The 16,848-nt window shown below is 41.2% G+C and overlaps 1 protein-coding gene across 4 annotated transcripts in view; it reads right to left on the bottom strand.

The window, feature by feature from the left end:
- Positions 1–14,722, bottom strand: part of ROCK2 (Rho associated coiled-coil containing protein kinase 2) — a 93,993-nt gene extending 79,271 nt beyond the window's left edge. For all 4 annotated transcript variants that reach the window (XM_074538099.1, XM_074538101.1, XM_074538102.1 and 1 more), the window contains exon 1: positions 14,571–14,722. In XM_074538099.1, coding sequence (XP_074394200.1) covers positions 14,571–14,720 — 150 coding nt within the window. In that variant the 5' untranslated portion in view covers positions 14,721–14,722. The remainder of the gene's footprint in view (positions 1–14,570) is intronic.
- Between the last annotated feature and the right edge of the window lie 2,126 nt (positions 14,723–16,848).

Here is a 16,848-nt window from a genome sequence, read left to right as displayed (position 1 = left end):
AATGATGCATCAATAATCAGCTCTTTCCTTAATTTGTAAATGGTACCCATCATTAAAAACACTTATTTCTTTTACCAACTGTAAAATTAAACATTTCTTTTCTGTGGAACCTTCAGAACAATTCTGTCTACTATAAATACATCTACCTCTCCATCAAAAACCTAGAAGGAAAACCTTTGTTCTTTGTTCTGAAACCTTGTTTCAATGCTAACACTACTGATGTAGTTGATGTTGCCCTGATGTAAGAATATAAAATCAGAAAACTGTGTAAGGTCAAATTAGTATTGATATAATTTAATTGTCAGGTATTAAAGCAGGCTGCAGTGCTATCAGTCTGCTTTGTGCCCGTGTAACAGAACCTCCATACTGGAGATGCAGCAATAATAACATGGCACCAAGAACAACTTTTAGCTAATCACTGGCAGCTAACAACTGAAATTAGTCATTTGGCATTTCTTATGTTGATGGATTCCACTATTTCCAGAAGAATATATGAGCCAGTATTTATCTTTAAAACAAGCATGTTTACTCACAGATTCCTGCTTTTTCCTAAAAGAACAGATTAAAGCAATAAACTAAAGCACAAAAAATCTGTTTAAATTACCTAAATTCAAACACAGGCAAGTACTAATCAGAATTGACTTTTTACTATTTTTTTCTTAAACTAGTTTTAAAAACCCTTTCCAGTTTCTACAATTTTCTGTGTACACAGACTAGTAAGACACTGTGATATTACCACTGAATGTGATAGCAGAATTTATTTAATTCTTTTATTCTCATTCTCTTTTCTCCTAAATATATTAGCATATTCTAGCTGAAGTGTTCTCTGTAATATGAAAGAAACTACAGTATTTGCAGAGCAGTGCACAAATTCTTTTGCTTGGACCACGCTCTCCTCAAAGTTTCATTACCAACACTGTGGAAGGACATGCAGATGATGGCCTGCATTCAGAAAAAGTATGCTGCATCAATAAACACACCATTCACTTGGAACCTACCCCTTTGGAGAAAGGAGATATGCTCTAGATTTTTTGGTTTGCTTTGGAGAGGTTCAGGTTTTTTTTGGTTTTTTGTGTTATTGTGATAGTTCATAGACTCATAGAATATGCTGAATTGTAATAGACCCACAGAGATCGTTGAGTCCAACTTCAGGCCCTGAACAGGACACCCCAAGAAACCAACCATGTGCCTGAGAGGATTGTTCAAATGCTTCTTGAGCTCTGTCAGGCTAGTGCTGTAACCACTTCCCTGGGGAGCTGTTCCAGGGCCCAACCACCTTCTGGATGAAAAACTTCTTCCTGATATCTAACCTAAACTTCCCCTGACTCAGCTTCATGCTGTTTCCTCAAGTCTTTTTACTGGCCTTGAGAGTGAAAAGATCAGTGCCTGCGCCTCCTCTCCCCCTCCCAAGGAAGCTGTAACTGCAGTGAGCTCTGCCCTCAGCCTCCTCCAAGTCACCTCAGTCACTCCTCACAGGCTTCCCCTCAGGGCCCTTCACCATCTTTGTCCCCTCCTTTGGACACTGCAGCAGTTTAAAGGCTTTCTTACCTTGTGGCACCCAGAGCTGTCCCCAGCACAGGAGGTGAGGCTGCCCCAGAGCAGAGCAGAGCAGGACAATCCCCTCCCTTGCCCAGCTGGCCGTGCTGGCCCTGATGGCCCCAGGACAGGGATGGCCCTCCTGGCTGCCAGGGCACTGCTGGCTCATGTTCAGCTTTCTGCTGACCAGGACCCCAAATCCCTTTCCATGGCACTGCTCTCCAGCATCGCATTCCCCAGTCTGTGCACACAACTGAGGTTGCTCCATCCCAGATACAGAATCCAGCATTTGTCCTTGTTAAACTGAATATGGTTGGTGATCATTCTGCAAATCTGCCAGGATTAGCTGAGAAAGTGATTCAGGCTAGTTTTTATCCAGGTTAGGTACTCAAAGCAATTCACAACACACCAGCACAAATATTGTATCACTACCAAGGTGGTGACTCAGGGAAGCTGGTGGAGCTACTGCTTTAACTGATAGGGAAACTATTTGTGTTAGCCATTTGTTTTTAAATAGATTCATATAACTAGTAAAGGAGAAAGACAGGGGTTAAAAAGTTTCTGAGATAACTGAGGCTTAGTTTCTCATACTGAAAAACTTCTCTATTCTTCAGATTTCTGAATATTTCTTGTTCTTATTTTAAAAGCTGCTTGGTATCTTCATGTAACAGTGTACAATTTTATTGGTTCATTTACAAATTATTCCAAAACAGATGTATTCTTGATAAATATATAAAAATTTGATTGGTACTACCCTTAATGGCAGAAGCACTTAAATACGAAAATCTACATTTTTAAAAATCGAAATCTAAACTATTAAAGAATAACACAGAAAACCTTATTCCAGTTATGAAGACCACCAGTAGATCATGTCTGTTCCTCTTCTAAATGTGCTAGTTCTAAGGCAGAAAAGTTAGCATGCTGCCATTAATAATAATTATTGCACATGCACCTGAGAACACATCCATCCTCTGCTGTGCCCACCTTTTCCAAAATTTTTATTTACAACATCCCCACTGTTGTATCTTCCTTCAGAGCACTGCAGACTACCTGAGAATATTTAGGCTTGTTTTAATTACTGCTGCATTTACATCCACATTACAGACCACAGTTATCTGACCCAAGCACAGTACTCACCTACTTACCAAGTTCATGTCTGCAAAATCTCATCTCTTTCTGCTTCTAGAAGCAATTCAGAAACAGAGACAGCATCCTACAGCATTTTTAGGCTTCCCTCATCCTCCATGGACATTCTAACATGTTTGTCTAGGGCTGATAGAGATCTTCATAGAAACCCACATCCTCAGGAAGTTTGGTCTTAATCTGACAACCAAGTACCTTGTATCTTCAGAATGGCAGGACAATTTCACAGCCTTTTCAAGGTAAAGCAAAGGCTCCTGGGCACTGTCAAACTTGAATCAGACATAAAGTATTCTTTCCAATTAATAACAGCTCTGCAAGGTATTACCTTCATATATGCAGGCAATGAAATCTTGCCTTTTTACTTTGTCAGAAGATAACACAGGACTGTTTTCATTGAGACAGTTAAATTAAATCTATCGGAATTTGTCTAAAAACTGATATTAGAAATATCAGCTGATACCATGGTAGCAAAAAAGAAATTTTTAAATAGAATAATATTTTTCAGTTTATTTAGTTTGTGCTTATTCCATTATATTAATTTCCTTTTCAAAGTGAATATATATTTGGAATATAAAGAATTAAGAAAACCCACAACTGTTAAATAAAAATATGGCAAGAAATTCAGGGCTAAGTGAATAGCCTAAATTACTTGGGAAAGCAAAGCAAAATAAAAAGTAGATTTCAAATTCCTCACGGTTTTATAAGTGGAAAACAGTTTTTCCACAGACAACAACTCGATGTTTCCTAAATTTTCCTTCAGCTTTGGCAACAAGTGATTCTTATATGGAAAGTCAAGAAAATATTTGCCTAAGACCTGAGCAGGTTAATCCTCACAAGAGCCATTCCTCAAGGAATCACAATTTTTACATTTGAAGAAAAGACTCGTGCATAAAGACCATTAAGGTCAGAAGAAGTGTATGCGCTTGGCTAAAGATTGTGAGGAAGAAAAAAAAATTTGCATAGATCTCTTGTAAGAGTATTTCTGCACACATCCTATATGAATATACACAGGTGGAGAGCACACAACCTTGACCTAAGCAGAAACAGGACAGCCACCGCAGCATGGCACCACCCAACAGCAAGCAGAGATCACTACTCTCTACTAAAGCAGAATTTAATTTGGGGATACAAAGTCCTTGTATCAACAAAAAACAGTTTAACAGCTTCACTGCACAATGAGCAGGTAAGAGCGTGACCCTGGTGTTTCAGGCTGTTCTAGACATAATTGGGTCCCTAAATGATTTGAGTTTCTTGTCATTTCTTATTACCCTACATGGAAAATGTGCATATGACTAGGTAGATACACCTCACCGTCAAAGGGAGTTCAGACATACAAAAAAATTTATTATTGAATATGTTCACCTACTCAAAGATCAACATTTTCAGAAATAACTCAGGAATAACACGAGATAATTGGTGCTGCTCTTGTTTCACTTGCTGTTACAGATGTGGCCTTGGAAACCATCCTTCACTCTGAGCACTGGCAAGGTTTATTTTAAGCCTAAATTGCTGATCATTCTGCTGGTTTTGACTTAAATCACAGATTCACAGAAGGATATACAGCATATTCTGAGTTGAAAGGGTATTCTGGTGAATCCTTTTGTGAAACATGAGTAGCACCTGAACCTCTGTGTGAGGCCTCCAGTCCCCTCACTGTAACCACAGCGATGTTTCTGGACAATCTTGGGCCAGGAACTGCCCACTAGGATAGGGCAACACCACACCAGGTACAGGGGAGAACCCTGACACAGTCTGAGTTACTGTTATTAGAAACAAACTTACAGATGACAGTGACATTTTACCACAATAATGACTTTTTCATTAATTTTTTACAATGCAAACACAAAGAAGATAAAAAAATGTTATGCTTCTCTCACAATCCATATGTGCTTTCAGCATCAGTGACCCTATGATATTACAGCTTCCAGCACATTTGTTTGTTCCCCACTTCCATTTTAGAGGAAAACTGATCCAACAATGCTAAGAGTTCACACACGAGAAAAAAAATCAAGGCATGATGGTATTAAACCAAAATAAATTCCACAATTCAGAAATTTAGTCTGTGTACAAACCCAAAAACAACTAACATGTGCCAAGAAAGGAGTCCAATTACATGGCAGTCTCCTTCTGATAAACTGTAGAAAGTAAACTTGAAATCAAAATAGAACTAAGAAGCTCCACCTTGGAATATAATGTGTCTAAGACTTTTCTTCAGTCCTCCAGAAAGGCAAAACAGCCGTTCCTCTCCCCTGTGACATTCACCATCCATTTGATGTAAAACACTGACAAGCAGAAATAACTTCAGTGTACATTCACTTGGTTTTGATTTAACAAAAAAGAATTTGTATTGCAAGTATACTGCAATTTTATTAATTCCCATCTGTCTGTAAGACATACTGCACATCTTCCCTCATAAATTTAGACAGTGTGATTTCAAAACACGAATACCACATCACCATATGTACTTTAACCCAACTTATCGCAAACATTCTTTCAGCAATATGGCAGAATAAGCAGAACAGTCTATTCTAGGTAGAAAATGTAAAATAAGCTCTGCAGTTGGGCTCAGTGCTATCTTTGATTTTCTGATTCAGTGAAGTCCTGCAGTAGAGTCATATAAAATAAAGCCAGGAGCTTTTTAAATAGTGAACAACCTCATACCTTACAAAATTTTAGTTAGGTTTTCCACTTTATATATGTCCAAATTTGCCAAAGATATTTTCACAGGTAGAGAGGGCACATTTGGGACTTCTGCCACTTGAGAAACACTGCAAGGCACATGTGGGAACAAATACTGGTATTTCTTCTAAAAAATGAGAGCACTGAAGTAGTTTATTTTGACACTTAAATTGCCTTTCTTCAGAGGCAGCCAACCATTAAAATAGATGAAATGATTCACACCTCATGGTGCTACTGTTCCAGACTCTATGCACATAAACTATTCCTCATCACTGTGTCCACATTTAGTGGTTTTCTTCATAATCTGAGTAGAAATAATTTCTAAACCAGAGATCTAGCTAGATGTCTATGATTAAAAGGAATTGCCAACATAATATTTTTTTTCAGGAGACATAGCTTTTATTAGTGTATTTATTACCTTTTAATACAAGCTTAAAATATTTCTGACACAGAACACTATGTGCATACAAAATAATGTTCAGGCTGCCCCATTTGCTGTTACATCCAGGTTTTACCAGCAGAACTCTGACAACAGAGTTCTACTGCTTCCCAGCCTCACTGGCAATAACATCACATTTGACATCACATTTGCAGAGTCAAGACAAATCCTTCAGTTCTGGGAAGATGACAAGTGGGGAATAAGGAAAATAACTAAAAAATACAATAAAAAATAAGCACATTCCATATAATTAAACCAATATGGAAAAATGAATTTGAAAGCAATTTAGAAAACAGCTTTATAAATCTTAACAATTTAGTAATAGGATTTTTTTTTCCAAGTGCAGCTATTTTCAGCTTTCCCTATCAGATATATAGTACAGGTGCTTGTAATACCAGCATGGATGCAAGTCTTAAGTTTAACAGAATTATTATTTTGTACTCACAGAGAAAAGAAAATTAACATAGAATAATGTTTAAATTAATAGCAGCAGCTGCGATACAATCATAAACTGCCAGTACCTCCTTGCCAGATGAGTAATTCAAGCAGTTGTTCTCACTTTTCATATAAAAGAACATAAAATAAAAGGGGGAGGTATTTTATAATCGAGTTTTATACACCCTAAAAAGGTCATTAAATTGAACAGGCCAAGAAATAAAAACTGTGGCTTTGTGCCTAGAGTGGCCTAACTTTTACTGTTGGAGGAGGAGGTCCCGAGATGTTCCCTAAAGGAAAGAGATCATGCATGCATACCCCTGGCATTGGAAAGGTTTTCATTTCTCACTCACTAAACCATCAGCTTCTAACATGCTATTATTTCTTGCTCTTCTCCATTCTCCTAAACTATTAGAAGGAATAATTCTATTCCTGAATTGAGAGACTTCATGGTTACTTCATGACAAAAGTTTAAAATTCCACCAAAAAATCCCATAATTCAGAAGTCAAGCATAATTATAAAATTGTGCAAGAAGGAGTGCAACCAATATTAAGTAACCTCAGAAGATCTTTTATCTATTTACTGCAGCTTGTTTCCAATGACTCTAGCTGCACATTGTAGAAGCCTATCATAATATAGCCTTCCCTATATAGCAGATGCTGCTAAAAGTCATTTACAAATAAAAATCTGTGTCCTAAACATGCAACAAATGAAAACACTTGTCTCCCTAATCCTGTACTTAAAATGATCAGCATTAAACTGAAAATGAGACTAGAACAAACTAGTTTGAGTAACCAGAAGGAAAACCAGTTTAAACTATTTTCTGTACAAAACACAACATTTTTATAGCACAGGCACACCAAATGTTTGTATATCCCTCAACCAAAACCTGTGCTATTACTGTTTCTAGAACATAATCTCATTGAAAGTATGCAGATACACAGTCCTGTGAATTTATCAATGCAGCACTCTTAATTTCAAACAAAAGAAAAATAAAGAGGGTCAATTAAGTTGTACAGTAGCAACAAACAAAAGCAGATTTCCAAGTTCAGAGCTCATTCAGTAAAAAGGAATTCCCAAAGAAGCTGAAGATCCTTCTCTCTGTTCCATACTAGGATAAACCTATGCTGACAGAACTATGTTTGATATTTAATCAACAATGAAGCTATAGACTTTGGACGGCTATCTGTAACAGCAGTGACATGGACAAAGAACAATGATGCGTTACAGCCTTTAAATAGTAATCAAGATTTTAGTTAAACTTTAAATAGCATTTGAAAGAAAGTGTGGAACTCAGGCATTTTTCTTCTAGTTATTTATTTATTTGGTGTCAGTAACAGTCAACATTATGTGTTTTGAGATTAAAAAAAAAAAAGGACTATTTGCTAAAGCTTTTCTTCTTTCATAGCTGTTGAAGCCTACTTTCAAGCCTGTATGTGACCTCCTCTTCATTTCCTCCTGAAGAAAAGTACAAGAAAATTCTTGTGTTTGGATGAGTCATTCAAACTTTATCTAGCTTTATGTAGGATCCTGTAATTTTGTACTTTAAATATGGACTAATAAAATCAGTACTCATGATTTAGAACAGTCGAAAGGCAATAAAGCAATTACTCGATTACTTGAATCCTCAAGGTTCAGAATTAAACACTTGGGCATGGCTTACTTGCGATCAACTTTTTTAATCACATAAGTCTATTCTAAATATTAAATTATTTTCCAGTAATATATTTTAATATTAATAAATCTTGTAATATTTTCCAGTATATCTTCAAAATAAAGCTTCATCATCTCCATTTCATATAGTTGGAAATGAAGAAAGATTTGTCTGAAACCATAAAGTGATAGCAGTAGATTAGGATTCAGACTCTCCTGTACACCATTTTTTATTCTCTGTACAATCTGAACAACACTATCCTAAAAAAAATGAATGATGAAATGATGTGGAATTAAAGTATCAATGCTGAACACTATTAGAACTCATTAGTCTCCATCTGGGCACACAAAACACAAAGCACATGATGGGTTATTTTCTGTAAAAGATTTGACTTAGGTAAGTCATTCTGCATAAAATAAAATTAAAGGAAGACAAGCATAATCAAAACCCCTCTGTATGTCACACCCAGATTGTTTTTCTTCTCGTGTCTATCACCTTCCACACCCTACAACAAATGAAGCAGCGACTGAACAGAAGGCACATTTCACATGACAATGAAGAAATCTGTGTCCATCCAACAACAAAACTCCATGATACTTCACAGACAAAAAAAAGGCCCCTCTTTCAATAGCTGTAACAGTAGCAGACAAACACAGAGTAAAAGCTAAGTCCACACCACACAAAGCACCTGTTACAGACTGCGACTATCCACCACAGTGAAATCTGGACAAAATTCACAAAATCACAGCGTTCCACATGCTGCAAGCTGTCGGCATGTTGGGGGCCCAATCACTGACCGCAGCATACAGCGTTAATGCTCTGGTAGCAGGGAATGGATACAGCGCTGCCCATGCAGGGTGCGGGCGATGCCTCACCGCGCTCAGGCAGCCGCGCGTGCCCGGGCTCGGGGCCCTTCGGACACCGCTCTGCTGCAGCACCGCAGCTGTGCCTGGGAAACCCAGCGCTGCATCCAACCTTGTGTTTACATGGCCAACAGCTCATTAAAATAAGTGTATTACTAGCCAAGTCTGCCAATATAAACACTGTATTCTTGTTCTTAACCAATGAGATGTACCAAGAAAAAAAGTATTTAAAATAAATTTGTTACCAGAATCATTCGCTGCTTTACAGTGTAACAGTTTAGAAGAAACCTTGGACACAATATAGCATTCTTCCCCCCAAAACCCCCCATGCTTATGAGTAATAAAAACACACATATTTAATTTCTTTAAATCTTTCATTATGTAAAATTCTACTACCCAATTTTAATCACTTTCATCTCTAAAACCCAAAGTCAGCTCCTCTGTGACACTGATACAATTCCAGTCATATTTCGTAGATCAAACACTGGCAAGAAATCATCAACTGATTGCTGTGGAGATTGGCTACTGAGGTAGCACTTTCCTTTCTTTTGAAATTAGGCAGCTTTTGTTATGGACTGCATTACTAGACAAAGAGCCAAATGCTTTGGCACTGCTCTGCCATTAGTTAGAACTGAAAATGTACTTTAAAAAGCAGGTTCTAATAAGCATTTGCGCGCATTTCAACTGAAACTGAGACTACTAATATTTGGAAAAGTGAAGAGTTCCTGAACTTTTATTCCTGCACACATTAAACAGAAGAAATCTCAGCTAATTTGCTAGTGTAGGTGTATTTATGTTTCTTTTAAGTTGCTACAAAGATTGGACAATTAAAGAATCCTAATGACACACTCTGCAATCTGATCAACAGAGATGAAATACTGGGAGTGAACATGCCTATTGTGAATACACACACACAAAATCTGCATGCATCTCGTGTGGCAGTAAAAAGACCTGAAGCTGAGCAAAATGTTCTTTCTGTTTTCTCAAATCAGAAGTGAAACACTTTAATCCTAGTGTAGAATAAGTCAGAATATAAAAACACATAAAGCTGTCAGCAAAGTAGAACTATCTTTTTCCAGCTAACCATACTGCTATTTATAAATCCATCAGAGGGGAACAATGAACAAAAGACAATTCAGTTTCCTTAAGGATCATAATTTTTAAGTCTGCAAGTAGATGTTCTAAAATTACAGATCAAAAATAGTAGAACATTTATAGAAAGAGTCAGAAACTAAGAGAGAAATATCAGCACAGGAAATACAACAAACAAGAAAACGTTATTTCTTCAAGAACAGAGAATCATCTGGCCTTCAAATTACTTAGTGGGCAATGAATTTTAGATCAGATCCTGCTAACTGATACATATGCATCTCTTCCCTGTACTTGCTGGCTCAAATTAACACAACAGATTGTTCTTGCTGATTCAAAATTATGTGTGGCAATAAATTCAGGAAAGTGAAACAACTTTCATATTAATTACGAAATACTTAGAAAGTTCCTAAGGCTAAAATCCTGCAAAGGAATACCTTGTATCAGCCATGATGACCTGGAGATCCTGAATTAACAGAGCTCAGCCTAGTGATCTGCTCAATTAACACTCTTGGTACAAGGTTGGCATCTACTCAATTGATGAGATCTTTATGGACAGATGCACCTACTGAAAGAATGGGAGTCACAGCTGTGTCTCCAATCCACTTTTCATTAAGAATAAAATTCCAGGGTCTTGATGGCAATGATCCATGTAGATGAACATCTATTCATGTTCAAACTAGTGTAAATACACAGTTTACCTCTCAGCTTTATTTTTAAAAGAAATAAAAAGCAAATTAGTTCAGTTTTGGTTTGTGGGTTTGGATTCTAAGGCATGTGTATTCTGAGACACTTGAGCACTCTCCTGCTAATCATCTCTCCATTTCTCAGTCCATCACGCTTGCATGCCAGGAGAGCCCAGCACTGTGCTCACAATTTCACTGATGCACTGCCTAATTAACAGTTTTAAGAGCTCCTTCTTTCAAAAGCTGACACAACTATAGCAGAGCAGCCAGAATACACTCAACATTTTACACCTCCAGTGTAATGCCAAACTTCAAGCTTAGCACTAAAATTCTGAGGCTTGCACTGAACCAGTGAGTCCAAGGGCAAACACCAGCACCTTTCTCTGGACAACTGCACTTGAGCAGCTCCAGCCCAGGCAGAGCACTGCAGAAAGAGCATGGTAAGATTTACCAGAGCTGTTCATCACCACCACACAACTCAAAAGTTGAGTTCAGCGTGTGCTGAAGTGATACAATTACACATGGCAAGGAAGCGGAGGTCTGGATTAGTTTTACACAGCCTACAGTGACCTCTCTGCTCTTGTTTTAGAGAAGGTAACACTTGCCAACGCACCCCTACTAGATAATGTGTATGAAATACTATCAAAAATAACTCAGTTCATACTGTAGATAGAGCTTATGTGCAAAATCATAAATGCCCAAATGTATTTGAGCACTGTTAAGCTTGCCTTAAATGTAGCTGTCAAGTCAGAACTATTCGGTAGGAATGTATTTATAGAAGGGTTTCTTATGGATCAGCCAAGGTCAAATGCCATTAAGTGCTATCATCCATGTGTACATGCAGTACACATAAAAATGTCACTTCATTAAATTAGTGGGTGACACAACTGGCAGAAAGGCAAATAATATAAATATGGTAGCTTTATAAAGTAATCTGCATGATCTAAATGTAATACAGAAAACAGGTTTTCATAACCACTAATGCACTGCTACATGCCCAAAAAGAGTAAGACTGTACCATAGAAAGCTGTGACAATATCAAAATTATTTATCTTAGCATAGGCAACCTAACAACAAGCTTTCAACAAGACACAATGAGAGAATGAGCACTCAGCCAACGCCTCAATGAGGTTGCAATAACCACTTCCCTTTGTGGATGTCTTTGCTGACACCTATCACAGCACTGAGCACACAGTTCTAGCATTCCTCTCTCCATCTCTTAATCAGAACAAAACCAGAAGAACCCCACCAAGTGCTGGCTGTGCATCTCATCTATGCTAATGAGTAGAAAGTCCTCCATGACTTTTCTTTATTTAGCAGAAGATGGGTGGCAATAACATGCCACACATTTTGGTTGGTTGGTTGTTTCCTGGGACGTTTTATTTTGCCTTCGTAACTGCCTGTGAGAACAAACTAAATGCAGAGTTCTCCATCTCATAATGCCTCTAAACTGGGAATGCACAGGTCTTTTTTGAAGATAGGCTTTAATCAAACACAAATAATTATGCTCAACACAGGCATTAATAACTGTTAAGGCACACAAGACAGCAAAAATCCCATTAGAACATCTAACAGTCTCTCTTGGGCCCCGAAGGGGGATGGGAGGAACATCATCAATCAACGTATTTGGCTTCATAGATTCTCCTGCTGAAGGAACAGATGGATGTGGTCAGCCATGCTGTGGTCAGGAAGGTACGCAAAGAGAGTCTCTTCATTTAGAGCCACTGAATAAAACATCCCTTGATGACAGTGGAATTGCTATCTAGAGAAAGACAGCTTATTACCTCAGCTTCTCACGTCTTTCAAATTTACACCATGTGTTAGAGATCAACAGCTACTTTTTCGCTTTTTACGGCTTCCCAAAAATAAAGCATGCACACAAAATACAGAATAGCAGCTGTTTATGACTTTTTACACTGTAAGGAAATGAATTCCATTTTGAATTCCATTCCACATTTTTAGTTTTGGTTATGTTATTTTTGGAGGATGGAATAGTGGCATTCCAGCTAGTCTTTTTAAGATGCTTTCCCTGACTCTCAGTTCATGTTGCTGTATTTCTCCTTTTAACTGAAAACACATTTCCACTTTTGATAATTTACACTGCAAGGGAGCTGGTTAGTAAACAAGTAAATTTTTCAATATGAATATGCTTTCATACTCAGACTATTTAGCAGCACACCAATGCAAAATAAATGCCAAATTTCCTAAAGCAACAATGCCAGAGAGCAAAAGAAGGTGCTTTTACAGGAAATCTGTTGCAAATTTCCTAAATAAGAATAATAAATAGTCCATTATTTCATACACAGATATGCAGACTGCACAAGCTAGGAAATTTGATTGATTAGCATAATATTTCATTGCTGCTGGTTTTTAACAATACTTACAGACAGAGTGTAGAGAACAGTGATGACCTTTACTGTAAAAAAATGCATTTACAATCCAGCTAACACTCTCCCATAGTTTGCTTTCTCAATGTATTACATGAAGCAGTCCACATTGCTAGCATATAAAACAAACAAAAAAATCAAGTTCTAAGCAGCCCAGTCTCAATTTTGCAGCTAGGATTTATCTTCAGAAACACAAACATATTTTAGTGTATTCAATCTACATCCAAGGCATGGGGAGGTGACAGAATAAAAGAATCATGCATATAAAAGTATAAAAGCAGAGTGTGAAAAAGTCTACTGGGGTTAAGTATTAACCTGATGCATTTTTCAGAACGACTGTACTATTTTTAACTGCTCTTTTTTGGCCACAGGTCAAAGTTTTCCAAGCAAAATACCAAAGTGAAAACGCTGGGAGCGAAGCCCAGAGGCAGCTCTCTCTGCTTTGACCTAGGCAAAAACTTATCTGAATCCAGTCAGATATGTAGCACTGTTTCCCACCCCCCTCCATTGACTATGGCTGTCATTATGCCTCGGAACATGTATGAGAGGAGTAACAGCACCACAGCCTCAAGAAGAACATTTTTCAGATGTTATAGGAAATTCCTATATTCTCCACACAGCACAGGCATACATTCTGTTCAGTCAGTTCCTGTATTTTTGGCCAAACAGAACTGAGTCATTTGAAAGCACAAAAAAACCCACAGTGTATGTGCCTTGAGCAACTGCTGGAAGGACTGGGATTTATTCTCCCTTTTTCTGCTCCTCATAACTGGGACACATTGGAAATCTTGGGGCAGACTGGAAATATAAGATCTGAAGACCCTAAAATATTTATCAGTTAAAATACTAATAATTATAATATTGATAATGAAAATAACGATAACAACAGTGATAGTAATAATGATAATAATCTGTCTCTTGGCTGCATTTATAGAGTTCAGATGGTTAAATGAGAAAATCTAACCCCTTTCACACTTCTTCACAAGCGCATAGATTTCTCACTACAGTAAATTGTATTTCATACACTCACACGGAAAAATGCTATTTGAAACAGGACACAGACGAATCAATTTGCCCCAATGAAAAATAAACATGAAGGGTCACTGGACCCCCCAGTTACATTTCTCTCTTAGGCGTGTCCCCTTTTCCTGAATTATTTCCACATCTCACAGCAACCTCAGCTTCACCAGGGGACGTTTCACAGGGGTGAGCGATGGGTGCCGGCAGCGCACACAAAGGCAGGTACTTTGAGGACGGACACGCTGGGATTCCCAGGCGCGAAAGCGAACGGTGCGAACGATGCCGGGAGGGAAAACAAGGCGCTTTCCTCTCCCTGGATCAGATCTCGCCAGGGACGTTTCTCGCTTTCCCCCAAATAAGATGTTGCTAATCGGGGAGCGCTCGCTTTCCTCTCACGGTGCCGAGCCCGTCCCCTCGCCCAACACCGTCCCGGAGGCGAGGGCCGCTCCCGCCACCTCCCCGCTGCCGGTGGCCCGGCCGGGGGCGTGGAGACGATCCTTCGTCCTCCCCCAGGAAAGCACTTTCAGGACGCGGGAGCCCTTTCCTTCCTTCCCGTTCCCTCCCGCCCGCCTGAGGCGAGGGCAGCGCTCCCTTTGTTCCCCCGCCGAGCGCTCCCCCCAGGCGCGGCCGCCCCTCACCAGCAGGCTCTCCACGTTGACCGGGGAGCGCGGGTCGCGGATCATGGACTCCAGCTTCCTCTGGCGGCCCTCGAGCATCCCCGCCGTTGGCTCCAGCGCCTCGGCCGCCAGGGGAGCCGCCGACATCTTCCCCGCCGGCTGCTGGCTCATCCTCCGGCCCGCCTGGTGCCGGGCCCGCGGAGGGCACTGCGCGGGGCCGCCCGGCGGGCCTAGCGCGGCGGCGAGCCCGGGAAGGGCGGGGGCGGCGAGGCGGGAGCGGAGGGCAGCGCCGCCGGTGGCCGCCGCCCGGGCATGAAGGGCGAGGGAAAACGGCCGCTGCTCCGCCCGGGCGCGGGGAGAGGGAGGGGAGAGAGCTGGAAGGGAGGGACGGAGCGCTTCCCGCCGTGCCTCCGCCTCTCGCCGCTCAGGGCGTCCCTTGGCGGCCGCCGCCTCACTGCCCGCTCCGCCGGGACATCGCTCTGAGGGCGGGGAGAGGCGGGCAGCGAAGGGGGAGCGGCTGCCGCGGGGTCGGGCTCAGAGTGCGGCTCTCTCTGCAGCGCTCGCCGGCTGCTGGGGCGGGAGCCGCGATCCCGCCAGCCTCGCTTTCCCTCTCCGCTTTCCGCGTTCCGCCCACCGCCGGCCCGGCGCGGCCTCCCGCTCCCGGCCCCGCGCAGGCCGCCTCCCCTACCCATAAGGCCCCGCTGCGAGCGGCGCATTGTTCGGCGCTCGCCCGGCGCCCGGCTGCAGCCCTGAGCTCGGCGGGGCCGTGCCCGGCCTGGGCAAGGCAGCCGCTCGGAGACAGGGCTGTGTGCGTTTTGGCTCATGAGACCTCAGCCTGCCCGCATGGCGTCAAGCACACAGGAAAAAAAAGGCAGAAATATTTGAGAAGGTGGGAGAGCAGTGTTTCCGATAGAGCAGCAGTGCTCACGGCATGAATCAGAGATTCGTGGAACGGTTTGGGTTGGAAAGGACCTTAAATATTTTCTAATTCCAAGCCCCCTGCCGTGGGCAGTGGCACCTTTCACTCGGCCACATTGCTTAGGTCTCCTTCCAGCTTGGCCCTACCACATCAGGGATGGTGCCTCCACAATTTCCCTGGGAAATTCCAGTGCCTCACCACCCTCATGGAAAAGATTTCTTTCCCCCATATCTAATCTAAGCCTACACTCCTTGAATTTGAAACCATTCTCTCTTGTTTTGTTGCTACATGGTCTTGTCAATAGTCTTGCCCTTTTCTATAAACTCCCTTCAGGTATTGAAAGGCCACAATAAGGTCACCCCAAAGCCTTCTCTTTTCCAAGCTGAACAGTCCAAATTCTCTTATAGGAGAGGTACTCCATCCCTCTCCTGTGTGTATATCCTACATGTATGAGAAGGAGAATGAAGAACTAGGCAGAGGGGAGCTGTGCTGGGGAAGGTGCAGGCCATCCTCATGCCCCTCGAGGAAGATGAGCCTCCACACTGTGCTGGAGATGGGTACAGCCACCTTGCTGCGCTCGGTGGGCACTTTGAGGGGACAGGATGTTGTTTATCAGACCCAGGCAAGAGTGGCTACAGCAGGGAGACTGAGGCTACTGATGCCTGAGCTGTGGCTGCAGGGATGGAGGTGGGGAATTGGATGGTAGGGACGCTCCATGGAATGCCATGTGAAGTTGTGGCCAAAATATGGTTCCAGCAGCCCTGAGATGTGGCTGCTGGGCAGATGTTCTGGGGCAGAACAACAGAGACTGTGGAAGTGTCATTCACTAAAGTGGAGGGACCTCAGGGAGGAAAGGTTAACATTTTACTGTGTTGACTTGCAGCTGATAGCTGGCTGGCAGTGAGCTGATGTCAGAAATGTGGCTCAATATTTTAACTTTAAAGGAAGAGGAGAGAGAGTCAGAGAAGTAAATATGTGAGTCACTTGCGAGATCACACTCAGTGATATTCTGAGTCAGGGCCCTGGTGCTAAACAACTCCCAACTTGAGGGAAGGTCTGCTCTGAATATCACCTAAACTCCATAACTGGATTCTGCTTTTACAGTCCACTGAGTCAAAATCCTCAAGCCTCACAGAAACACGCACACACAAGAACATTGTGAAAAGTCAATATGGGCGTTATCGCTCACGCTTTACAGTGAACCACACTGAGTTTATGAGAGTTTTCTGAAGGAACTGGTGAAATCTGTTTAGGAGAGGCACTGGTTATTTATATCTTAGAACTACTTCATCGTCAAAACAGATTAGGATCTGCTTAACTGCAGCACCACCAAAAAAAAATCTCATCGTCTCCTCAAACAGTTTACTTTGCTAGGAGATA

The sequence above is a fragment of the Zonotrichia albicollis genome, chromosome 3 (genome assembly GCF_047830755.1).
Source record: "Zonotrichia albicollis isolate bZonAlb1 chromosome 3, bZonAlb1.hap1, whole genome shotgun sequence".
In the NCBI taxonomy this organism is placed as follows: domain Eukaryota; kingdom Metazoa; phylum Chordata; class Aves; order Passeriformes; family Passerellidae; genus Zonotrichia; species Zonotrichia albicollis.
The sequence above is the reverse complement of the archived record's forward strand: the minus strand, read 5'-3'. Positions and strand labels throughout refer to the sequence as shown.